Source organism: Heptranchias perlo, chromosome 25, assembly GCF_035084215.1.
Source record: "Heptranchias perlo isolate sHepPer1 chromosome 25, sHepPer1.hap1, whole genome shotgun sequence".
Classification (NCBI taxonomy): Eukaryota; Metazoa; Chordata; class Chondrichthyes; order Hexanchiformes; family Hexanchidae; genus Heptranchias; species Heptranchias perlo.
This window is the reverse complement of record NC_090349.1, coordinates 5,383,329-5,409,383: the sequence shown is the minus strand read 5'-3', so window position 1 is coordinate 5,409,383 and position 26,055 is coordinate 5,383,329. Positions and strand designations below refer to the sequence as shown.

Genomic DNA, 26,055 nt, shown 5'->3' with positions numbered 1-26,055 from the left:
TCATCTCACCTTGCAAAGATCCAGTGGAATCCCTACAGGAATGCCCATGGTGTGGCTCCGACTGGCTAAGACAGACTAGGTGCTGTAACTTTGGAGTGCGGAAATAAAGTTCCCTCAAAAGTATAAACAAATGGCTGCTCTGCTCCAAATTGAACACAAATTCTAAGATTCCAAAAAAAAAAACTGTCGAAATACAGAACAAGCAAAAAGCTCAGTAATGTTGGGATCAAAGAGAAGGAGTTCACCTTCATTTGTTGATGCAACAGAATAGGAACATCAAGGAAGTCATGATGAACCTTTATAAATCACCGGTTCGGCCACAACTGGAGTATTGTGTCCAGTTCTGGGCACCGCACTTTAGGAAAGATGTGACGGCCTTAGAGAGGGTGCAGAAGAGATTCACTGGAATGATTCCAGGGATGAGGGACTTTAGTTACGTGGATAGACTGGAGAAGCTGGGGTTGTTCTCCTTGGAACAGAGACGGTTATGAGGAGATTTGATAGAGGTATTCAAAATCATGAAGGGTCTAGACAGAGTAGATAGAGAGAAACTGTTCCCATTGGCGGAAGGGTCAAGAACCAGAGGACATAGATTTAAGGTGATTGGCAAAAGAACCAAAGGTGACATGAGGAAAAACTTTTTTACACAGCGAGTGGTTATGATCTGGAATGCACTGCCCGAGGGGGTGGTGGAGGCAGATTCAATCATGGCCTTCAAAAGGGAACTGGATAAGTACTTGAAAGGAAAAAGTTTGCAGGGCTACGGGGAAAGGGACTAGCTGGATTGCTCTTGCATAGAGCCAGCACGGATTCGATGGGCCGAATGGCCTCCTTCCATGCTGTAACCTTTCTATAATGGCATTCAGCCAATGGTACAAGACAGCACAAAAGATCGCTACTTCATATCAAAACAAGGCACGTGCCACGGAGCAGCTGAAGCCTCTCGTGCCACTGGTGCAGACTCAGCACAAAACACGGTACTGGCTGGTGCAGAACCAGCGCAGCGATCACACAGGGGGTACGGCGGTGTAGTGGTTATGTTACTGGACTAGTAATCCAGAGGTCTGGGCTAATAGTCTAGAGATAGTAAATTCAAATCTCACCATAGCAGTTTGAGAATTTGAATTCAGTTTTTAAAAAGCTGTTTTCAGTAAAAGTGAGCATGGAGCTGTCAGATTGTCGTAAAAAATCCAATTGGTTCACTAATGTCCTTTGGAGAAGGAAACCTGTCGTGCTTACCCGGTCTGGCCAATATGTGACTCCAGTCTCACCCCAACGTGGTTGACTCTTAATTGCCTTCTGAAGTGGCCTAGCAAATCACTCAGTTGTATAAACGCAACTAGAGATGGGCAATAAATGCTGGCCTTACCAGCGATGCCCACATCCCGAGAATGAATTAAAAAAGCCAAAATCCCACCTGTCCTTCTATGCCGACATTATCTATCTTTAAGGCAAATAATCTATTCTATCAAATTTGACTGTTCTTGCCTCCCCATCAAACTATATGTACAGTTTACTCCTCTTAATTCGAATGCCATCCCTCTGCCTGTAGTTGCAGTATTATACACTCTGCCTGTAGTTGCAGCATTATACACTCTGCCTGTAGTTGCAGCATTACACACTCTGCCTGTAGTTGCAGACATTACACACTCTGCCTGTAGTTGCAGCATTACACACTCTGCCTGTAGTTGCAGACATTACACACTCTGCCTGTAGTTGCAGACATTACACACTCTGCCTGTAGTTGCAGCATTACACACTCTGCCTGTAGTTGCAGACATTACACACTCTGCCTGTAGTTGCAGACATTACACTCTCTGTCTGTAGTTGCAGCATTATACACTCTGCCTGTAGTTGCAGCATTATACACTCTGCCTGTAGTTGCAGACATTACACTCTGCCTGTAGTTGCAGATATTACACTCTCTGCCTGTAGTTGCAGCATTACACTCTCTGCCTGTAGTTGCAGCATTACACACTCTGCCTGTAGTTGCAGACATTACACACTCTGCCTGTAGTTGCAGCATTATACACTCTGCCTGTAGTTGCAGACATTACACTCTGCCTGTAGTTGCAGACATTACACTCTGCCTGTAGTTGCAGACATTACACTCTGCCTGTAGTTGCAGACATTACACTCTCTGTCTGTAGTTGCAGCATTATACACTCTGCCTGTAGTTGCAGCATTATACACTCTGCCTGTAGTTGCAGACATTACACTCTGCCTGTAGTTGCAGATATTACACTCTCTGCCTGTAGTTGCAGCATTACACTCTCTGCCTGTAGTAGCAGCATTACACACTCTGCCTGTAGTTGCAGACATTACACACTCTGCCTGTAGTTGCAGCATTATACACTCTGCCTGTAGTTGCAGCATTATACACTCTGCCTGTAGTTGCAGACATTACACTCTGCCTGTAGTTGCAGACATTACACACTCTGCCTGTAGTTGCAGACATTACACACTCTGCCTGAAGTTGCAGCATTACACACTCTGCCTGTAGTTGCAGACATTGCACACTCTGCCTGTAGTTGCAGCATTACACACTCTGCCTGAAGTTGCAGCATTATACACTCTGCCTGTAGTTGCAGACATTACACTCTGCCTGTAGTTGCAGACATTACACACTCTGCCTGTAGTTGCAGACATTACACACTCTGCCTGAAGTTGCAGCATTACACACTCTGCCTGTAGTTGCAGACATTACACACTCTGCCTGTAGTTGCAGACATTACACTCTCTGCCTGTAGTTGCAGACATTACACACTCTGCCTGTAGTTGCAGCATTACACTCTCTGCCTGTAGTTGCATTACACACTCTGCCTGAAGTTGCAGCATTACACCCACCCTCCCCCTGTTGTTATTGCCAGAAAGTGAAACTCTTCAACTGCCAAATGAATCAAATGTTGTTTGTTCAGAAAATTACATGATTGGCCCCTGATCATGCATTTACTTGCTTGTGCCAATCAGCAGCTTGCTTTCTGTGCAGTCACTGAGCCCTACCCCTCAGTTAGTTTCAGTTTGTGAGTTTCGTTTCCCGAGGTAGTTGTGTGCGGAGTGAGAAGTCCTTCCAGGAACGGGCAGCCACTAATTGAGCTGTAAGTATTACGAGTTAACTGGCACTGTAAGGGAACTTTGGGTGGACTGGGCTCTGTATCTGAGAAATGAGTGCAGTTTTTAAAATGCAGAAATGGGGCTGCTGATTGAGAGAGGGTCCTTTCCTGAGAGAGAGAGAGTGTCAGCGGGAGCTGCGTTTCCTATGTTACAACAATGACGACACTTCAAAAGTACTTAATTGCCTGTAAAGCGTTTTGGGACATCCTGAGATTGCCATATAAAGCCGCTATATAAATGCAAGCCTTTGTTCCTTAGACGGCTACTAAGGCCAATTGTAGCTCCCGAGTCACTGTCCTGGAGGAAATCAGCTAATAGCGTGGGATCAAACCTGGCCCTTCTGATCTGTCCCGCTTAGTACTTTGTGCTATTGGGGCCCTAATATACACGTTCTTTTAATCGAATATTAAAAGCTAACTAGCTGCCAAAAGGCACAATGGCTTTGAAGCACAGCAGCTGCATGTTCAGGGACTCTGCCTCCAGAGTGCTGCACACTTTTAAGTGTGAACAGCCTCTATTTTCCCCCACTTTTTCCTGTGTTCATAGCCTAATGGAGTCATATAGCAAAGATGGTGGGTGCCTGAGACAGCAGGAGGCTGAGATGATGGCAGTCATAGAATCATCGAATTATTTAGTCCCACAACCCTGCAAATTAGTTCTCTTCAAGTACCTGTCCAATTGCCTTTTGAAAGTTCCTACTTACAGGTTATTGGCCCCTGGTCATGCACTCACTTGCTTGTATCCTAGCAGGTACAGCACAAGAGGAGGCCATTCGGCTCATTGTGTCTGTGCCAGCTCTTTGAATAATTAATCCCATTCCCTTGCTCTTTCCACATAGTCCCTGCAAATCTTTTCCCTTCAAGTATTGATCTAATTCACTTTTGTCGGCAAACGGCAAGACCGTTGAGGTACTTAAAGTGACGATGTGTAAATTGAAGCAGAGTTGAGCAGGTTCTTTGACGCTGACGGCATTTGTGTGGATAAAATGCTGATGTCAGAAGTGGGATTCGAACCCACGTCCCTAGAAAGGGACCAGAATTCACCAACCTTTTGTAAGGTAAGGATAAGTAGCCCTCGAGTCTGGCGCCTTACACCACTCGGCCATCCTGACAACCAGCCACTACAATGCTCAAAAGTGTCCTCCAAAATCTGTATCCTTACTGAGCTGCCTCGTACTGTTTCTTCCGATGCAAACACAAAACACACACCATTCACTCTTCTTGCACGACTTATCAGGCAGTGCCAGTCATGAAGTTCACCATCCCCGCAGTGAAACCAACATTCACACACACATTTCTCACAACAACTCGCATTTTACAACCTATCGCTTAACATCGTCCTCGCTTGTTCAACTTGACAAAACACAAGCAGCACTGCTGCATTCAAACACATACCATTCAAAAACAAACCACAATCCAACAGTGTGTACCATCCACAGGATGCACTGCAGCAACTCGCCAAGGCTTCTTTGACAGCACCTCCCGAACCCGCGACCTCTACCACCTAGAAGGACAAGGGCAGTAGGCACGTGGGAACAACACCACCTGCACGTTCCCCTCCAAGTCACACACCATCCTGACTCGGAAATATATCGCCGTTCCTTCATCGTCGCTGGGTCAAAATCCTGGAACTCCCTTCCTAACAGCACTGTGGGAGAACCTTCACCACACGGACTGCAGCGGTTCAAGAAGGCGGCTCACCACCACCTCAAGGACAATTGGAGATGGGCAATAAATGCCGGCCTCGCCAGCGACACCCACATCCCATGAATGAATAATATATAACAAGAAATGCAGTGGTTCTAATACCAACCCCTGGGGGACCCCACTGCATACTTCTCTCTAGTCAGAAAAACATCCATTCACCACTACTCTCTGCCTCCTCCCTTAGCCAATTACATACCCAAGTTACCATCGTCCCTTTAATCCCACGTGCTTCTAATTTCCGATTAAGTCTGTTATGTGGTACTTTATCAAATACCTTTTGAAAGTCCACATATAAAACTTGCTGGTTGCCTGAACTTGGATAAACTCCTGCTCATGCAAAATTCTGCCACTTGCATCTTATCCAGTAATAAATCTTGCTCCCCTATTAGGCCTATTTTCACTAATCTCCATTGGCTCCCCAACCCCAACACATTGAATTCAAAGAGTAAAATAAAAAAGAAAAACTGGAAATCTGAAATAAAAACAGAAAATGCTGGAACCGCACAGCAGATTGGTCAGCATTTGTGAAGAGGAAAGATAGGCCTTGATGAGGGCTATACACCCAAAACATTATAGCCTGCCTTCTCTCTTTACAGGTGCCGACTGAATTGCTGTTTATTTTCTGCCTTCTCAGTTTTTATGTCACACTGAATTCAAAGTCTTCATTTACAATTCCCTCTACAGCCTTTCCCATCCCACCTCTGCACTTCCCCCATCTCTATGTTCCAGTGCGTTCTTCTGACTGGCGATCTGTGTATCACCTCCTCCGTCTGCTCAATATTTGATGGCAGTGCTTTTAAATGTCTTGGCCTTACACTCTGGAACTCTCTCCTTAAAACTCTCCCCACCTTTAAAAGCCTCTTGAAGACATCCTCTTTGACCATGCCTTTGTTCTCCTTTAATTATATTACTGATCTGTATCTGTCTTCACCTCTGGAAACACCTCAAGATGTTTAATACTTAAAGGTGCTATACAAATGCAAGTTTTTTTTTGTCTTCCTGTCCATTAAATGTAATATGATATTGGGACAGTGAATCTCACTGGTTCTGTTTTTGTTTCAACAGTTTCTTGTAGCTTTTCTAAAATTGAAAGGTCAGGTTTTACTCTACGAACCTCAAGTCTGCTCACTCAAAGACTTCACTGAAGGCACTCTTCTCTCACTGAACCAGGACTTCTCTTTAACGCAAGTATTAAAATTAGTGTTTTTCAAATTATGTTTATTTTTAGATATTAGAGGTGCAATTTCTTCTAATCTAAATGAATTTTTCAATGGGCTGAATATTTTTTCATTGTATACTACTGTCTTGTTTTTCTTTTGCTCTCTTACAGCTTTTTAAAATGGGCTTAACAGGGTGGTATTCAAAATGGGAGAGGATTTTTTTTGTCGCATCTACAGAGAAGCGTAAATTTTCTTAAACTTTTGGGACCTGAAAGGTGGCTGAGACGGTGGGAGTCTGGGAGGGCGGGAGGCTGAGATGCTAGAGAACCGACTTTAACCTAACCCTTCCAGCAGGAATGGGGCAGGTTCAGGTCAGATATTGTTGTACATCCAGCCTGATTTTATGCTCCATTGACTTAAATGGAGTAGAAAATCAGGCAGGGTTTAAACAGGCATCAGAACCAAGCATGCCCAGTTAATACTGGGGCTTTGGAGATTGTACAAATCTGAGATAGTGACGGTGTGAAAACTGTAGGTGGCTCAGACTGTGGAGATCTGAGATGAGGGGCCGCCCTGTCCGTGCCTCCTCCAGTCATGCCCTGACTGCTGGACATTCCTTCCTGATGATCTGGAATCTGCCGGAGAGCAGGAATGGGAAGCCTGCGGTCAAGGTCCTCTCCCAGCTGATCTCTTACTCTTGTGACATAAGTTAGTAATTGGTTGGGAGGTATGAGACAGAGTAGGGATAAAGAGAATGCACTTTGATTGGTGCGATGTGACAAGTGGTGGTCCCCAGGGATTTGAACTGGGGCCTCAGCTTTTCATCATATATATCAGTGACTTGGATGAAGGAGTAGAGAGTTGTATATCCAAGTTTGTAGATGACACTAAGTTAGGAAGCACAGTCAATGGTGTAGATGGGAGCAGGAAGTTACAGATTAAATGAGTGGGCAAAACTTGGCAGATGGCATTCAGTGCGGAGAAGTATGAGGTCATTCACTTTGTATCCAAGAAAGACAAATCGGAATATTAATGATGAGAGACTTGGAACAGTGGAGGAGCAAAGGGATTTGTGTGTTCAGGTACACCAATCACTGAAAGCTGGTGCAGGGGTACAAAAAAGTAATCAGAAAGTCTAATGGAATGTTGGCCTTTATCTCAAGAAGGCTGAAATACAAAGGGGATGACCAGAGCCTTGGTCAGGCCCCATTTCAACTACTACTTTTGGCTTTGGGCACTGCACCTTTTTTTATTCATTCATGGGATGTGGGCGTCGCTGGCGAGGCCGGCATTTATTGCCCATCCCTAATTGCCCTTGAGAAGGTGGTGGTGAGCCACCTTCTTGAACCGCTGCAGTCCATGTGGTGAAGGTTCTCCCACAGTGCTGTTAAGTAGGGTGTTCCAGAATTTTGACCCAGCGACGTTGAAGGAACGGCGATATATTTCCAAGTCGGGATGGTGTGTGACTTGGAGGGGAACGTGCAGGTCGTGTTATTCCCATGCGCCTGCTGCCCTTGTCCTTCTAGGTGGTAGAGATCGTGGGTTTGGGAGGTGCTGTCAAAGAAACCATGGCGAGTTGCTGCAGTGCATCCTGTGGATGGTACACACTGCAGCCACAGTGCACCGGTGGTGAAGGGAGTGAATGTTTAGGGTGGTGGATGGGATGCCAATCAAGCGGGCTGCTTTTTCCTGGATGGTGTCGAGCTTCTTGAGTGTTGTTGGAGCTGCACTCGTCCAAGCAAGTGGAGAGTATTCCATCACACTCCTGACTTGTGCCTTGTAGATGGTGGAAAGGCTTTGGGGAGTCAGGAGGTGAGTCACTCATCACAGAATACCCAGCCTCTGATGTACTCTTGTAGCCACAGTATTGATGTGGCTGGTCCAGTTTAGTTTCTGGTCAATGGTGACCCCCAGGATGTTGATGGTGGGGGATTTGGCAATGGTAATGCCGTTGAATGTCAAGGGGAGGTAGTTAGACTCTCTCTTGTTGGAGATGGTCATTGCCTGGCACTTGTCTGGCGCAAATGTTATTTGCCACTTATCAGCCGAAGCCTGGCTGTTGTCCAGGTCTTGCTGCATGTGGGCACGGACTGCTTCATTATCTGAGGGGTTGTGAATGGAACTGAACACTGTGCAATCATCAGCGAACATCCCCATTTCTGAGCTTATAATGGAGGGAAGGTCATTGATGAAGTAGCTGAAGATGGTTGGGCCGAGGACACTGCCCTGAGGAACTCCTGCAGCAATGTCCTGGGGCTGAGATGATTGGCCTCGAACAACCACGACCATCTTCCTTTGTGCTAGGTATGTCTCCAGCCACTGGAGAGTTTTCCCCCTGATTACCATTGACTTCAATTTTTCTAGGGCTCCTTGATGCCACATTCGGTCAAATGCTGCCAAGCGTGGCATCAAGTACCTCAGGAAGGATATATTGGTCTTGGAAAGGGTACAGTGACGATTCACCAGAATTATACTAGGGCTTAAGGGGTTAAATTATGAAGACAAGTTGTATAAACAACAACAACTTGCATTTACCTATCACCCTTAACATGGTAAAACGTCCCAAGGCGCTTCACAGGAGCGATTATCAAACAAAATTTGACACCGAGCCACATAAGGAGATATTACGACAGGAGATCAAAAGCTTGGTCAAAGAGGTTTGTATTCCTTTGAATTTAGAAGGTTGAGGGGTGATCAACTTGAGGTGTTTAAAATGATAGAACGATTCTGTAGAGTCGATACAGAGAAGCTACTTCTGGTGGTGGTGAAATCCAGAAGAATGGTTTATGATTTTAAAATTAGAGCTAGGCTTTTCAGGAGCGATATCAGGAAGCACTTTTTCATACAAAGGGTAATGGAAATCTGGAATTCTCTCCCCCAAAAGGCTGTGGACGCTGGGACAATAGAAATTTGAAGACTGAGATCGACAGATTTTTATTAGGTAAGGTTATCAAGAGATATGGAGAAAAAGGGGGTAAATGGAGCTGAGGTACAGATCAGCCGTGATCTAACTGGCTCGAGGGGCTGAAACACTTAGTCCTGTTCCTACGTTCCCATGTTGTACTCTGCCCAATCCAGAGTAAAAGCCTCTTGTAAACTGGTTTCAGTAGCCACCGTAGATTTTGTGCTTTGGTCTTTGGGGACTCTCTGCAGATCCCTGCAGAGCTGCCACTCACTCCATGGTGGAGAGCAGCTTTGGGTTCCCTCGCACATTGCTGCAGGGATTTTGGAACTGCACTTTTACAAATTTTCTGACTTACCTGGAAACTCTGAGCCTGCCTTGTACTGTAACCGGATATCTGTGTTATTTGTGTCGACAAGTCAATCACAGGCCACCAGGTGGCTCAGGTAATCTTTATATATATAAGTTTGTCTTGATACAGGTTATTTCTTGTTTCAGATTATGGCGACTGTGTCAGAGGTAAGAGTCGAGGAATATTTTAAATGTGCAATTTGCAACCAGCCAGTCACTAGGCCCAAGCTTCTTCTGTGTCTCCATACCTTTTGTGAAGATTGCCTCCAGCGTGAATGTAATGAGAAAGGTGTCAAATGTCCCATTTGTGAGATGGTGACCAAGGGAGGCCTGACTTCCTTACAGGACAACATACTTGTAGCAAACTTGCAGAGTAAAGTGAACAAGCACCAGCAAATTCTAGCAAATGTGGAACTGCGTTGTGCCCCCTGTGAGGTCAACACTCCTCCAGAGTTCATGTGCCTGGAGTGTGACAAGCTCCTGTGTACAAAGTGCCTCCATACACATCAGGTGCTAATGACGGATCATAACAAGCACGTTCAGACCTTGGGGACATTGAGGAAGTTGGATTCGGATGAGTTCCTGAAGATTTTCAGCAGGAGAAAGCACCGTTTTTGCAGTATTCACGATGATAATCAAATCAGGTAATGTTGCCTCCTGAAGGAATGGCCTGACTGTTTCCTTTTTGGAGGTTTTTTATTTGTATTTTCTCTCCACCTTGATCTCATTGAACTCACAGCTTGCCAACCCTGAGAGAGAGGGCCACCATGAACACTGGAGAGGTGCTGAATAGCAAGTAGCTGTGTCCCACACATGGAGTGAGAGGAAGAGTCCAACTTAGGCCACTCTCATATCCTTCAAATGGACCGTTCAGCACAGACCTGAAAACCGGGAATGTGAATAGTACACGGTCAGTCTGTCCCTCGGAATGTGAATAGTACACGGTCAGTCTGTGTCTCACTCGGGGAATGTGAATAGTACACGGTCAGTCTGTCCCTCAGGGAATGTGAATAGTACACGGTCAGTCTGTCCCTCACTCAGGGAATGTGAATAGTACACGGTCAGTCTGTCCCTCACTCGGGGAATGTGAATAGTACACGGTCAGTCTGTCCCTCAGGGAATGTGAATAGTACACGGTCAGTCTGTCCCTCACTCGGGGAATGTGAATAGTACACGGTCAGTCTGTGTCTCACTCGGGGAATGTGAATAGTACACGGTCAGTCTGTGCCTCGCTCAGGGAATGTGAATAGTACACGGTCAGTCTGTCCCTCACTCGGGGAATGTGAATAGTACACGGTCAGTCTGTCCCTCACTCAGGGAATGTGACTCGTACACGGTCAGTCTGTGCCTCACTCAGGGAATGTGAATAGTACACGGTCAGTCTGTGCCTCACTCGGGGAATGTGAATAGTACACGGTCAGTCTGTCCCTCACTCAGGGAATGTGAATAGTACACGGTCAGTCTGTGCCTCACTCAGGGAATGTGAATAGTACACGGTCAGTCTGTGCCTCACTCTGGGAATGTGACTCGTACACGGTCAGTCTGTGTCTCACTCTGGGAATGTGAATAGTACACGGTCAGTCTGTGTCTCAGGGAATGTGACTCGTACACGGTCAGTCTGTGTCTCAGGGAATGTGACTCGTACACGGTCAGTCTGTGTCTCAGGGAATGTGAATAGTACACGGTCAGTCTGTGTTTCAGGGAATGTGAATAGTACACGGTCAGTCTGTCCCTCACTCGGGGAATGTGAATAGTACACGGTCAGTCTGTGTCTCGGGGAATGTGAATAGTACACGGTCAGTCTGTCCCTCACTCGGGGAATGTGAATAGTACACGGTCAGTCTGTGTCTCAGGGAATGTGAATAGTACACGGTCAGTCTGTGCCTCACTCTGGGAATGTGACTCGTACACGGTCAGTCTGTCCCTCACTCGGGGAATGTGAATAGTACACGGTCAGTCTGTCCCTCACTCGGGGAATGTGACTCGTACACGGTCAGTCTGTGTCTCACTCGGGGAATGTGACTCGTACACGGTCAGTCTGTCCCTCACTCGGGGAATGTGAATAGTACACGGTCAGTCTGTGTCTCACTCGGGGAATGTGACTCGTACACGGTCAGTCTGTCCCTCACTCGGGGAATGTGAATAGTACACGGTCAGTCTGTGTCTCACTCGGGGAATGTGAATAGTACACGGTCAGTCTGTCCCTCGGGGAATGTGAATAGTACACGGTCAGTCTGTGCCTCACTCGGGGAATGTGACTCGTACACGGTCAGTCTGTGTCTCACTCGGGGAATGTGACTCGTACACGGTCAGTCTGTCCCTCACTCGGGGAATGTGAATAGTACACGGTCAGTCTGTGTCTCACTCGGGGAATGTGACTCGTACACGGTCAGTCTGTGTCTCACTCAGGGAATGTGAATAGTACACGGTCAGTCTGTGTCTCACTCGGGGAATGTGAATAGTACACGGTCAGTCTGTCCCTCGGGGAATGTGAATAGTACACGGTCAGTCTGTGCCTCACTCAGGGAATGTGACTCGTACACGGTCAGTCTGTCCCTCACTCGGGGAATGTGAATAGTACACGGTCAGTCTGTCCCTCGGGGAATGTAAATAGTACACGGTCAGTCTGTGCCTCACTCGGGGAATGTGACTTGTACACGGTCAGTCTGTCCCTCACTCGGGGAATGTGAATAGTACACGGTCAGTCTGTCCCTCACTCGGGGAATGTGAATAGTACACGGTCAGTCTGTCCCTCACTCGGGGAATGTGACTCGTACACGGTCAGTCTGTGTCTCACTTGGGGAATGTGAATAGTACACGGTCAGTCTGTCCCTCACTCGGGGAATGTGAATAGTACACGGTCAGTCTGTGCCTCACTCTGGGAATGTGACTCGTACACAGTCAGTCTGTGTCTCACTCGGGGAATGTGAATAGTACACGGTCAGTCTGTGCCCCTTGCTTGGGGAATTGGCATTGGAGAGGATCAGTCTATTGCTTACTTTGAGAATGTGGATGGTACAGGATCAGCCTGCCCCGAGCTATGGCATTGTGCATGGCAGAGTACCAGCCTGTCACTGAGGGAACATGTGTGATGTGGGGTCACCAAAGCTAGGCAGAATATAACTTCCATTTGGTGCAGTTGTCTGCAAAATCTTCTAATTCTACTTTCTATTTAGTCTTTACTGCAACACCTGCTCAGTGTGGTTGTGTGTGCTGTGTTTGGTGCTGGAACATAAGGACCATAACTGCAGTGACATAAGGAATCAGATTGCCAGACAGAAGAATGAGCTTGGAGAAATGCTGGGTGCAGTGCAAGAGAATGAGACAAAGTATGTCAAAGCACAGCAGGACCTGGAGATGCTTGTAGATAAGCTGAATATTGATAAATACAAGATGGAAGAACTCATCAAAGCAAGAGTTACAGCTGCCATAGAAAAGGTTAAGGAGGAGGAGAGCAGGCTACTGAATGAGCTGAAGGCACTTCACTCAGCTAACACACAGAAGCTGCAGGAAACGTTGACAAGAACAGAGAATGTGCTGAAAAGAGTGGCGGTGAGCAAAGGCCTAGTGTCCCAGATGCTGCGCTACGCCACAGAGCAGGAGGTCTTGGAGCTGCAAGGAACGATCAAATCAGCGCTCCGCAGCCTCCGGGAAGAGAAGCCGCTGGACGTACGGATGGAGAACACGGTGATAGATTTTCAGGAGTGTTGGGTATCACCAAAGAAAATGCTGGGCAATTTGATCATCACAAAACGTGAGTAGATACCAAGGATTCCGCCCTCCTGCTTTTATTAAATGGCGACTAGTTAAAGGCAATAATTGCCCTAAACTCAAAGAGCAGTGGCTGAGTGCCATATGGATCTCCCATCAAATTAACCAAACTCACGCCCTGTGGATCTCCCATCAAATTAACCAAGCTCACCCCCTGTGGATCTCCCAACAAATTAACCAAGCTCACACCCTGTGGATCTCCCATCAAATTAACCAAGCTCACGCCCTGTGGATCTCCCAACAAATTAACCAAGCTCACCCCCTGTGGATCTCCCATCAAATTAACCAAGCTCACCCCCTGTGGATCTCCCAACAAATTACCCGCGCTCACTCCCTGTACAGCTCCCAGCAGCGTTACCCGCGCTCACTCCCTGTACAGCTCCCAGCAGCGTTACCCGCGCTCACTCCCTGTACAGCTCCCAGCAGCGTTACCCGCGCTCACTCCCTGTACAGCTCCCAGCAGCGTTACCCGCGCTCACTCCCTGTACAGCTCCCAGCAGCGTTACCCGCGCTCACTCCCTGTACAGCTCCCAGCAGCGTTACCCGGGCTCACTCCCTGTACAGCTCCCAGCAGCGTTACCCGGGCTCACTCCCTGTACAGCTCCCAGCACATTGCCAGGGTCCTGTGTACCTCCCAGGATTGCTTAGTTGAGTGTTCACGTTGGAGCAGGTGGTGGGGATACTCTGAGCCAGCACTCCACTATCTCTGTAGCACTTTGAAAACAATCAAGGAAAAATTCCAGTGGCAGCACAAATCCTCGAAAGTAAGGCACCTGTTGGTGAAAAAAGCTCTGAACATAAAAGGAGAGGAGTCTAAGTGTGTATCTATACATTAGGAACCTGTAGTTATTGGTTACTGCTCTCTGGGAGTTGTGCTCCCAATGATCACTTGGTTCTCTTTGTAACAGTTTGGTAACAAGGCCAACTCCAAGAACTGCTTTGAATGAATGATGTAATTAAACAGATATTAATCAGTTCATACATGTGTTAGAACTGGTTGTATATACCACCTATACATTTATTTAAATTATTCCTTTTCAGTGAGACCAGAATCAGTTTCAGATGGGAGGCTACAGATCCCTGGATGCAGTACTGCTGTACTGTGTTGTAATGAGGTGAATATATATCATTAATACAGTGTACAAGGATTTAAAGCAGTTTATTATCTTGCAATATGATTTTACAGCAACTGAAGAGTAGGTCAAATTAGCGATGGACATGGAACCTTTACCTCTATTAGCGACAAACGCTGATGGGCCAGTGTCCGTGTACAGGAGCCTCCTGAGAAGTTCCAAACCAAATTCAGAGCTTTGTCAGACCTGCAGAGCTTTCTGTTGTTACTCCATTTCCCCTGTATTACTTGGTTCTTTACCTACTTGACCCTGCTGTATATCACGAGCCATGAGGTGGATGTATTTGTCCTGATGGAAAGTGTGACAGGTGGTCAGGTGGTGAATGTTTTTCCTGCCTTGTGTTTGGTTTCCCTGTGGAGACAATCGATGGGTTGCCATGCTTGCCTTTCTAAGTGCCCTGTTATGTGGGCTGACATTGGGGCAGGTGGGCACTGTATTATCGAGTGCATGGGCCTGAGGTTTACGACACACCTGATGCACTTAACGCAGCCAGTCAGCTGCACAAAGGATGCTGGGAGTCTGACCTGTGTGCAAGACTCATTAGGGCCATAAAAACATTTGTATTGTTATTCCCCACCCCCCCCATAATGTGACCAGAGATTGAGCAGCTCTAGTTACCAAGCACCTGATCCCAATCCTTACTGAAGAGGACACCCAGTAAAGGAAAGAAACATTTTTTTTTTGCCTAGGTGGCCCTTCCCTTTCCTTAGGGTCACCCAGCCTATCTCCTCCTCCTATGCTCTTTGGCTGAAGTGCTTCCCCGCTGCTGTTGTACAAAAAAAGTGCTTGTACCCAGTGGGCAGGCAGTAGCCCTTCGTTGCTTGCTGGAAACTGAAATTCTGGCCCCAGGCCTTGTGCTCCCAATTTTTCTTCTTTAAATGAGCTGATCTCGCATTAACTACCATGTGAGGTCAGCTCATTAATGTGCAGTGCACAGAGCGCCTCGGGGCAGTGGTCCTACAGCGACCGCACTATTGGCCCCACTGCTCTCATAATTTGATAAACAGTGAAATCATCACTTCATATACTGTTATTCCTGCACCTATCAGTGTGTCTATGGAGATTTTACCTGGGAAGAACCTACTAGGAGGGGCTCCAGGTCTATGAACTGCATCAAGCGCGCTTCCAGGGAAGCAGGGTCCTATCTCGCAATGTTCTACCTCCCATTCCACTTCTTTATCCTGATTCGTAGCACAGTTTAGTTACACTGAATAAGGTGCTGCTGATGTAGACACACTGCTTCATTCCTGCTACAGCAGTCTGATTACCATGGGTCGATTTTAACGTGCTGACGTGCTAACATTAAGGGGCTCAAAATGATTTCGGTAGCCTTACCGTCCCATTAATGCCAACGCCCTGTTTGCTGCCATTTTTACTGGTGCCTACCACTGGGCGGCCAAAAGCGCTTGCCTGTTTCAGGTGGTAAGTTGCTTTCAATATGTAATATGATGTACGTAGGACCCTAATTGCCATTTTAGGACAGAATTGGTTGGAGCCTGCGCTGAGCATTTGCTGCCCTCTCGCCATTCCTCTTCCTGTCTTCATCCACCGTCCCACTCCTTTTCCCCCATCCTTCACCTTTCCCCCTCCTTCTCTGCCCATCTGCCCTGCCCCTCTCTCTCCTCCCTCCCTCTCCCCCTTTCCTCCTGCCCTATGCTTTCTCTCTTCCATCATCCCTCCTGAACTTCCCTACTTACTCCTAACTTCCTAATTTTTAACTTGTGTTCCCCCGGGATTTGACCCCTTCACCACAGTGGACAATTTGTTCTGTAAATTTTAAATTCCATTTGACTTGATATGGAATCTGAATGTCAGAATAAAGGGGGGTGCATGAGGAAAGGCCTGACTGTAATACGGGGCCTGGAGTAATTGCTGCTTCCACATGAATGGGGTTTGTGTTCTGTCGGTTACGCGGCATCAGAAGCTTGTTGAACAATGACCCATTTCTTCAGGACGTGGCGGACACTTCTCGAACAAGCTTCGACAAAAGAAAATCCGATGCAGTAGGGGAGCCACAAAGCCCCAAAAAACAGCGCGTGAAAGAGGAGGCAAGTAACAGCGCAGAGGGACTTTTCACCTCTTCTGCCAACTACCGCGCGAACAGCCCTACCCCCCGCATAGCAAGCGTCGCATCGGGTGCTGAGGACGTTGGATACCTAGCGGAATCCATTATTGTGGACACAGTAGGTAAAGTAACATTCTTTACATTTTCACAAATGTTTTAACACTCTAAATAAATCCATTCTGTACTTTTGTGTGAATTTTTATGTTCTTCAAGAAAGAAAGAGCTTGCATTTATAGAATGCCTTCCACACCATCAGGATGTCCTGAAGCACGGCACAGACAATGAATTAATTTTGACAAGTAATCACTGTTGTTATTTAATTGGGAGCCAATTTGCACACAGAAGGGTCCCACAAACAAGTGAAATAAATGATCAGTTAAGCTGCTTTTGTTCTGATGAAAGGTCATCGACCTGAAACGTTAACTCTGTTTCTCTCGTCACAGATGCTACTTGACTGGCTGAGTGTTTCCAGCATTTTCTCTCTTTATTCAGATTTCCAGCATCTGCAGTATTTTGCTTTTGCTTTTGTTGGCGTTGGTTGAGGGACGGATGTTGGCCAGTACACTGGACAACTCCCTGCTCATGTTAGAATAATGGCATGGGATCTTTTACGTCCACTGAGCAGACAGATGGGGCCTCAGTTCAATGTCTTATCCAAAAGACAGCACCTCTGACAATGTACTGAACATAAGAACATAAGAACATAAGAAATTGGAGCAGGAGTAGGCCAATCGGCCCCTCGAGCCTGCTCCGCCATTCAATAAGATCATGGCTGATCTGATCCCAACCACAAATCTAAAGAACACAAGAAGTCGGAGCAGGACCCGGCCACATAGCTCCTGGGCCCTCTCCGCCACCCACAGGGCATTGACCGATCCGAACTCAGCTTCATGTCCAATTTCCTGCCCGCTCCCCATAACCCCTAATTCCCTTTACTTCTAGGAAACTGTCTATTTCTGTTTTAAATTTATCTAATGATGTAGCTTCCACAGCTTCCTGGGGCAGCAAATTCCACAGACCTACCACCCTCTGAGTGAAGAAGTTTCTCCTCATCTCAGTTTTGAAAGAGCAGCCCCTTATTCTAAGATTATGCCCCCTAGTTCTAGTTTCACCCATCTTTGGGAACATCCTTACTGCATCCACCCGATCAAGACCCTTCACAATCTTATATGTTTCAATAAGATCGCCTCTCATTCTTCTGAACTCCAATGAGTAGAGTCCCAATCTACTCAACCTCTCCTCATATGTCCGCCCCCTCATCCCCGGGATTAACCGAGTGAACCTTCTTTGTACTGCCTCGAGAGCAAGTATGTCTTTTCTTAAGTATGGAGACCAAAACTGTATGCAGTATTCCAGGTGCGGTCTCACCAATACCTTATATAACTGCAGCAATACCTCCTTGTTTTTATATTTTATCCCCCTAGCAATAAAAGCCAACATTCCGTTGGCTTTCTTGATCACCTGCTGCACCTGCATACCAACTTTTTGATTTTCTTGCACTAGGACCCCCAGATCCCTTTGTACTGCAGTACTTTCCAGTCTCTCGCCATTAAGAAAATAACTTGCTCTCTGATTTTTCCTGCCAAAGTGCATAACCTCACATTTTCCAATATTATATTGCATCTGCCAAATCTCCGCCCACTCACCCAGCCTGTCTATATCCCCTTGCAGGTTTTTTATGTCCTCCTCACTCTCTACTTTCCCTCCCATCTTTGTATCATCTGCAAATTTTGATATGTTGCACTCGGTCCCCTCCTCCAAATCGTTAATATAGATTGTAAAGAGTTGGGGACCCAGCACCGACCCCTGTGGAACACCACTGGTTACTGGTTGCCAGTCCGAAAATGAACCATTTATCCCAACTCTCTGCTTCCTGTTCGATAACCAATCCTCCACCCATGCCAGAATATTACCCCCAATCCCAACTTAATTGAAGCCAATAATTTTTGTTTCCGGGTTTCGCGTCTCCAAAGTGCGCAGCGGGCGTACTGCGCACGCACGTGACACGATCTGAAGTCCACCATTTAAAGGGCCAATGCAAAAATGGATTTTGGAGGAGAAAGGAGGAAATGAAGCAATGGATTCAAAGGGAGCAAAGCCAGCACCCAGATTCACAGATGGTTTCCCTTTAAGTACTGCTGGGTGCAGTGAGGACCAGGAAGGAAATAATTTACTCCAGCGATGGGAGGAAGAAATCTGGTTCTGCCAAAAAGAGGGCATGGCTGAGGAGGTGAGCAGCAGGAGCATGGTGCCCCAGTCTTGGCTGCAGTGCAGGAAGTGCTTTAATGATCTAACCAAGTTAGGAAAAGTGAGTACAGTTGCTGATTCACCTATATCCTGTGGTGTCCAGCACCCCCCTCTCACTCTTTCTTGCCAAGTGTATTCCATCACATTGCTCCTCATACCCACTTACGTTTCAGCAGCACCCATCCTTGATTTTCTATGCACTTCCTCACCTTCCCATGTATCCATCCGCCGCTGCCACTCACCCCAGTCCTTATGCAATATGATCCATCGGTTTCACAGTCATCCTCACCAAATGCACTGCATCCATCAGGTGAATACATCACCATCAGTCACTCAGGTCTGTTCTTTCACCCCTTATCGCAGTATGTATCAGCACAGAAGGAGGTCATTCGGCCCATCGTGCCTGTGCTGGCTCTTTGAAAGAGCTATCCGATTAGTCCCACTCCCCTGCTCTTTCCCCAAAGCCCTGTAATTCTTTTCCCTTCAAGTATTTATCCAATTCCCTTTTGAAAGTTATTATTGAATCTGCTTCCACCGCCCTTTCAGGCAGTGCATTCCAGATCAGAACAACTCGCTATGTTTTAAAAAAAAATGTTTCCTTATGTCACCTCTGGTTCTTTTACCAATTACCTTAAATGTGTGTCTTCTGATTACTGACCCTTCTGCCACTTGAAACAGTTTCTCTTTGTTTACTCTATCAAAACCGTTCATGATTTTGAAACACCTCTATTAAATCTCCTCTTAATCTTCTCTGCTGTAAGGAGAACAACCCCAGCTTCTCCAGTCTCTCCACATAACTGAAGTCCCTCATCCCTGGAATCATTCTAGTAAATCTCCTCTGCACCCTCTCTAAGGCCTTGACATCCTTCCTAACGTGTGATGCACAGAATTAAACACAATACTCCAGCTGAGGCCTAACCAGTGTTTTATAAAGGTTTAGTGTAACTTCCTTGCTTTTGTACTCTGTGCCTCTATTAATAAAGCCCAGGATCCCATATGCTTTTTTAACAGCCTTCTCAACTTGTCCTGCCACCTTCAAAGGTTTGTGTACATACACACCCAGGTCTGTGTTCCTGCACTCCCTTTAAAATTGTACCATTTAGTTTATTTTGCCTCTCCTCATTCTCCCTACCAAAGTGTATCACTTCACACTTCTCTGCATTAAATTTCATCTGCCATGTGTCTGCCCATTTCACCAGTCTGTTTGTGTCCTCCTGAAGTCTGTTACTATCCTCCACATTATTTACTACATTCCCGAGTTTCGTGTCATTTGCAAACTTTGAAATTACACCCTGTATACCCAAGTCCAAGCCATTACTATATATCATAAAGAGCAGTGGTCCTAATACTGACTCCTGGGGAACACGACTGTATACTTCCCTTCAGTCTGAAAAACTACCGTTCACCACTCCTTTTTGTCCCTTAGTTAATTTTGTATCCACTCTGCCACTGTCCCTTTTAATCCCATGGGTTTTAATTTTTCTTACAAGTCTATTATGTGGCACTTTATCAAATGCCTTTTGAAAGTCCATATACACACCATCAACCGCACTACCCTCATCAACCCTCTCCGTTACTTCATCAAAGAACTCAATCAAGTTAGTCAAACACGATTTCCCTTTCACAAATCCCTGCTGACTTTCATTTATTAGCTCGTACTTTTCCAAGTGCCAATTAATTTTGTCCCGAATTATTAGGCTGACTGGCATGTGGTTGCCAGGTTTATCCCTCTCCCCCTTTTTGAACAAGGGTGCAATCCCCCTGACCTCCGGCACTGTCCCCATATCTAAGGAGGATTGGAAGATTGTGGCCAGATTCTCTGTAATTTCTACCCTTGCTTCTCTCAGTAACCTAGGATGCATCTCATCTGGACCGGGTGACTTTTCTACTTTGAGTACTGCCAACATTCTAAGTACTTCCTTTTTATTTATTTTTATCCTATCCAATATCGGTACTACCTCCTCCTTTACTGTTACAATGGCAGCATCCTCTTCTCTAGTGAAGACGGATGTGAAGTATTCATTTAGTACCTCAGCCATACTCTCTGCCTCCACAAGAAGATCTCCTTTTTTTGTCCCTATTCGGCCAAGCTTCCTTTGACTACTTTTTTACTACTTACATGTTTATGAATGACTTTTGGGTTCCCTTTTATATTAATCACTAATCTATTCTCATACTCTCTCCTTGCTCCTCTTCCCTTTTTTTAATCTCCTCTACTTTCTGTATTTAGCCTGGTTCTCTACTTTATTATGAAACTTACATTTGTCATAAGCTGCCTTTTTCTGTTTCATTTTAGTCTCTGTATCTTTAGTCATCCAGTGAACTCTAGCTTTAGATGTCCTTACTTTCCCCTCGTGGGAACGTGTACTTTGAATCCAAACCATCTTCTCCTTGAGGCCTCCCATTGTTAAATTATTGTTTTGCCTACCAATTCTTGATTCCAATCCACCAGGGCAAAATCCCTTTTCAACTCATTAAAATTAGCCCCCCCTCTAGTTAAGTATTTTTGCATTTGATTTTTTTCTTTGTCCTTTTCCATAAATATTCTAAACCTAATGGTATTGTGATCACAAATGTGTTCCCCAAATGCTCCCCCACTGAAACATGCTCCATTTGCCCCACTTCATTCCCCAGAACTAGATCCAGGACTGCTTCCTTCCTTGTTGGGCTGGAAACACAATGATCAAGAAAGTTCTCTTGTACACATTTCAGGAATTCCTCCCCCTCTTTGCCCTTTACACTATTCTATCCCAGTCTATATTGGGATAATTGAAGTCCCCCATTATCACTACTGTACAGTTCTTGCATCTTTCTGTAATTTGCCTACAATTTTGCTCCTCCATCCCCTACCCGCTATTTGGTGGCCTATGGTATACACCCAGTAGAGTAATAGCTCCTCTATTGTAGGAGAAAAGAGCGCAGAACACAAGGGAGAGTGAGAGGACTGGAGGTGGCCCTCTACAAATAGTCCAGCTGACAGAAGCAGAGGAGGTTGCCATGGAGATAAGTGGCACATCTGCATCCCTCTCAGGAACCCGCAGATGCCTGGTGACAGAACTGAAACATCTTTCACACACATGGTGACTTTATTTCATCAATGTCTGAACTATGAGAAAGCTGAATGTGGTGATTGGCAAGATTGTTACTTTGCCATGACTAATTCATATCGCTTTCTGTTGTCTGCCAGGGCCTTCACTCGTACAAGAAGAATGTGCAGAGATGCATGACATTGATTCCTCAGAGAACCTCCATTCCTTCTGAGGGTGCACCGTCACAGGACATACAGCCATGCACCAGCGCAAAAAATGGCACTTTGGTGGGTCCTCTTATGTAGTTAGTTGAGTTTTCACCTGGTGAGTCACAACTCACAAGCAAGCACGAGCAGATACTGGTGGCAGGGGCAGCTGTGGCGAGTCCAGGTCGGAGGGTGTACATATCTCCAAGCTCTGCTCAGCTGGAAACAGAAGCTGAACCCTGGGGGCCGTTGTTGAGAATGAGAATGATTGAGGTACAGCTGCAACTTTCGAGGTACTGGAAAATGTGCTACGCACCCTCTCCACAGTAACAGAGAGGATGGAGGAGTCCAACTCCATCGCTAGAGGATTGTTGTCCCGGCTAATTGTGAGAAAGTCTGCCAGGGAGAGAGTTGGCCGCCTCTGTGGAGATTCAAGCACAGCTCGCAAATGAGTCTATACAAGCCATGACCACGGCCATGCAGACTTTGGAAGCCAGTTTATCTGCCGCCTTAAACAGGATGACCGATACCATATCCGTGGCCTTACTGGTCATTGATGTGCATCAAGCTGCTTTCCAGCAGAGTGGGAAGGGTGATGTGATGCTGGCCCAGGGGAGGGATGATGGTGAAAGGGGACATGGAAGTGGGAACTACACTCAAAATCTTCCTACGTCTCACCCGTTGCTCCCCCACCGCCCCACTAACCAGTATCTGTAATGCTGCCTCCTCTCTCGATCACTGAATCTGCCTGCGCAGGTGCAGGTGGAACAGTCTTTGGCAGGGCCCTCAAAACCTATAGGTCGTAGGCCAAAAGCATCTCCAGAGTCAGGGCAGGGATCTGAGCAACCTTCCTCTACCTCTGCTGAAGCCACAGGGGATGCACAATGTAGAAGCGGTAGGAAGTGTAAGTTCACGAAATTGTAGTTCACCAGTGGCATGCACAAGGGTGTTTGAAAATGTGTTATGTTGTGAAGTTTCCTTTTTATAATATTGGCACATAAAATTTATTAATTAGCACCACTTTCACGTCTTGTCCATTATTGGGTCTCGAGTGTGAAGTCGTCCTTTCATTTGCTTCATGATGAATGCCAATATATAACTGGACCCATTGGGTGGGTGTATGTGTGGTTGGAGGACTGTTTTGTGCAAAGGGGTGGAGGGGGGCGTGCGAGGCGAGGTGGGGCTGGTGGTAGACACCGGATTGTCGATTTTTATCCCACTCTAAGAGAACCTGTAAGAGATGAGGGCACCCCTAGCAGTAATGTGCATGGCTGGTCTGGCGGTGGGTGCCCCATCTTCATAGTCCTCCTCCTCTTCCTCAATGTTGTCACCATCAGAGGATGATTGACGAGTACCTTTGTCCTCCTCCACCTCTAATCCTCTCTGCTGCGCTATGTTGTGCGGGACAGAGCACGCCATGATGATTCTGGACACCCTCGCTGGAGAGTACTGAAGGGTTCCTCCCGACCTATCCAGGCACCTGAAGCGTATCTTCAACATTCCGATGGCTTGGTCAGTGACACACCTGGTGGTCATGTGGCTTTGGTTGTAGCGCTCTTGCGCCTCATTGGGGTTTCTCCCAGCTGCCCCCAACCCACCCATTCTTGGGGGTTAAAACTCCCCCCTATGTGCGTACGGTTATTATTTTGTGATGTATTTGAGCAGCCACTCACACACTGTCCAATTTTGATCCTCTCTTTCCTCCTTTTCCAATAGAGCTAATACAGATAGATTCCGAAGATTCCAACTGAGATGAATCGGAGATAAAAGTTTCGACGTGGTGCACTTGGGCAGATTGGAGCAGAGCCACAAACACCAGCTTTGTTCAGCAAGCAATGCAAATGTTCATTAATACTTATGATCTGGAATGCGCTGCCTGAAAGGGCGGTGGAAGCAGATTCAATAGAAACTTTCAAAAGGGAATTGGATAAATACTTGGAAAGGAAAAAATTGCAGGACTATGGGGAAAGAGCAGGCCAGTGGGTCTAATTGGATATCTCTTTCAAAGAGCCAGCACAGGCACAATTGGCCTCCTTCTGTGCTGTAAGATTCTATGATTTCTTTGAAGCGCTGCTTGCAATCTGTTACAAAATCTTTCAGGCACAGAGGATTAAGAGGATGACAGCTTCCTGGTCCCTTACTGAGTTCCTGTGCCAAATCAGTCCTATTCATTGTGTAACTATGTTGCCCATTCTTTGCCCAAAAAGCAATACTTTGCAGTTACCAATATTACATTTTATTTGTCTTCCTAATCTAAATTCCTTCTGTATATCTTTTGTCGCATCCTCTGTCTCTACTGTTGCTATTTCAGTGTTGTCTGCAAACTTGATAAAGCTCACAATTCTGTTGGTTCTGATAAACTCACTGAACCATTGGGAAGCTCTGCTGTCATTTCAAACCAAAAACAAATCCACAAAAATTCTCACGCCTGATGTGGCAGACCCCGCACCGAGTGTGAGAGTGTCAATAGAGGCACTGCATCAGCTCCCCAACCATTCCCACATTAGGACAGAGCATAGTCCTAAAGAACAGGAAGTTAACTTTAAAAAGAGAAAGGGATGCAGACAGATATAGAAATACTGAGTAAGACAGGGAGGTGGTGGTGTTTGAGATATTAATGTTTAACCAGCGCTATATCAGAAATGTGCTTTATTAAAATGTTGTTAGAAACACTCAGCTTTATAGATGAAAGTTTAATAAATGACCAAACACATTCATTGTGAAATGCTAAAGCTTGGGCTGCTATATTTTAGATAAAATGTCAGACCTCATTCACAGACTGTGGTAACTGTGATTAAACTTAGCGCAAGGACCCGCTTCAGAGAGAGTATCAACTCTCCGGTGTTGACCAATATCTACATGGGAGCAAGCATATGGCATTCAACAGTCTGAGGCATCCAGGAGTCTCAGACATCCGGCAGCCCGAGACATCCAGCTGTTTGACATCCAGCAGGCCTGTATTAGTAGGCTACAATATCTGGAGCTGTGACTGCCCAGTTTTTACAGGGCTCTCCATGAAAGGTCAACTTGGTGGACTCCATTCCTGGATACAGTGATGATATATGGGGCTTGGTGCTTCTCTTAGATTTCTCAAATTAAAAATCGGTGCTGCTAAAGTAAACTTCTCCACAGGGACGAGTGAACAAGTGAATCATGCCCAATTTCCCTGTACCCAGAGGAGAGTCACTCCTCATCCTCAAGGCCCAATAGCCCTCTTCCCAACCCAACAGCCTGGAAGCATCGCTCTGTACTAGAGCGTGAGTGATCGTGTTTCGGAACAATGTCTCTCCTGGCAGATGGAGCTGGGACTGGGATTGCTTGCTTTCCTCTGCTTTGGGACAGTTCTTATTTTGTTAGTCTGTTTTCACTATCAGCAGCACTGTATCGGGAAATCTAAAAATATTACAGAACAATGTAACTCATCTGTTATAGGAGATATTATGCCTTCCTATAACAAGCAAACCAAAATGTAATTTTTACACTTCAGGTCCTATCTGAACTACAAGGGATTGTGGAACAGTCCATCATCTGGTCACTATAGAGAGAGGATACCTCAATTTGAGATGAAGTACAACCAAGAAAAAGAATTGTGACAGATCTTTCCAACATAGGATAAAGCCATAAAAAGAGCAAACGGGATCCTGGGTTTTACATTGGGGCAGAGAATACAAAGGCAAGGAGGTGATGATGAATCTGCACAAGACACTGCTTAGGCCACAGTTGGGAGTACTGTGTACAGATTTGTGTGCCCCTGCCTCAGCTCATCTGCTAAAACCCTCATCCATGCCTTTGTTACCTCTAAACTTGACTATTCCAATGCTCTCCTGGCCGGCCTCCCATCTTCCATTCTCCATAAACTTGAGCTCATCCAAAACTCTGCTGCCCGTATCCTAACTCGCACCAAGTCCCATTCACCCATCACTCCTGTGCTTGCTGGCCTGCATTGGCTACTGGTCAGGGAATGCCTCGATTTTAGAATTCTCATCCTTGTTTTCAAAACCCTCCATGGCCTCGTCCCTCCCTATCTCTATCCTCCTCCAGCCCTACAACCCTCTGAGATCTCTGCAATCCCCCAATTCTTGCCTCTTGCGCATCCCCCATTTTAATCGCTCCACCATTGGTAGCCGTGCCTTCGGCTGCCTAGGCCCTAAGCTCTGGAATTCCCTCCCTAAACCTCTCCGCCTCTCTACCTCTCCCTCCTTTTAAGACGGTCCTTAAAACCTACCCCTTTGACCAAGCTTTAGGTTACCTGTCCTACTATTCCTTTAGGTGGCTCGGTGTCAGATTTTGTCTGATAACGCTCCTGTGAAGTGCCTTGGGATGTTTTACTACGTTAAAGGCGCTATATAAATGCAAGTAGTTATTGTTGTT

At 46.2% G+C, this 26,055-nt stretch overlaps 1 protein-coding gene and 1 non-coding gene across 7 annotated transcripts; one reads left to right on the top strand and one right to left on the bottom strand.

Annotated features, from left to right (window-relative positions):
* Positions 1 to 3,009: 3,009 nt before the first annotated feature.
* LOC137341948 (protein PML-like) lies at positions 3,010 to 24,409 on the top strand. 6 transcript variants are annotated; one of them, XM_068005471.1, is made up of 8 exons: positions 3,010 to 3,098; positions 5,886 to 6,004; positions 9,381 to 9,877; positions 12,410 to 12,987; positions 14,046 to 14,119; positions 16,090 to 16,324; positions 21,637 to 21,765; positions 23,401 to 24,409. In XM_068005471.1, exons 3-7 carry the CDS (start codon positions 9,384 to 9,386, stop codon positions 21,708 to 21,710), a joined length of 1,455 nt encoding a protein of 484 aa, XP_067861572.1. In that variant the 5' UTR covers positions 3,010 to 3,098; positions 5,886 to 6,004; positions 9,381 to 9,383; the 3' UTR covers positions 21,711 to 21,765; positions 23,401 to 24,409. The 6 variants fall into 6 exon arrangements, with proteins under 6 accessions (XP_067861572.1, XP_067861573.1, XP_067861575.1 ...); XM_068005472.1 differs by having other exon boundaries at positions 5,886 to 6,008; XM_068005474.1 differs by lacking the exon at positions 21,637 to 21,765.
* Positions 4,107 to 4,225, bottom strand: trnas-cga (transfer RNA serine (anticodon CGA)). Its single transcript has 2 exons — positions 4,188 to 4,225; positions 4,107 to 4,152 (listed from the first exon to the last, which is right to left on the bottom strand). It is a non-coding gene; the product is annotated as a tRNA-Ser (tRNA).
* Positions 24,410 to 26,055: the final 1,646 nt, after the last annotated feature.

Coding starts and splice junctions, on each gene's coding strand:
- LOC137341948 (XM_068005471.1), top strand. CDS start 9,384: ATGGCGACTGTGTCAGAGGTAAGAGTCGAGGAATATTTTAAATGTGCA. Junction 9,878..12,409: donor CACGATGATAATCAAATCAG/GTAATGTTGCCT, acceptor CTTTCTATTTAG/TCTTTACTGCAACACCTGCT. Junction 12,988..14,045: donor CAATTTGATCATCACAAAAC/GTGAGTAGATAC, acceptor ATTCCTTTTCAG/TGAGACCAGAATCAGTTTCA.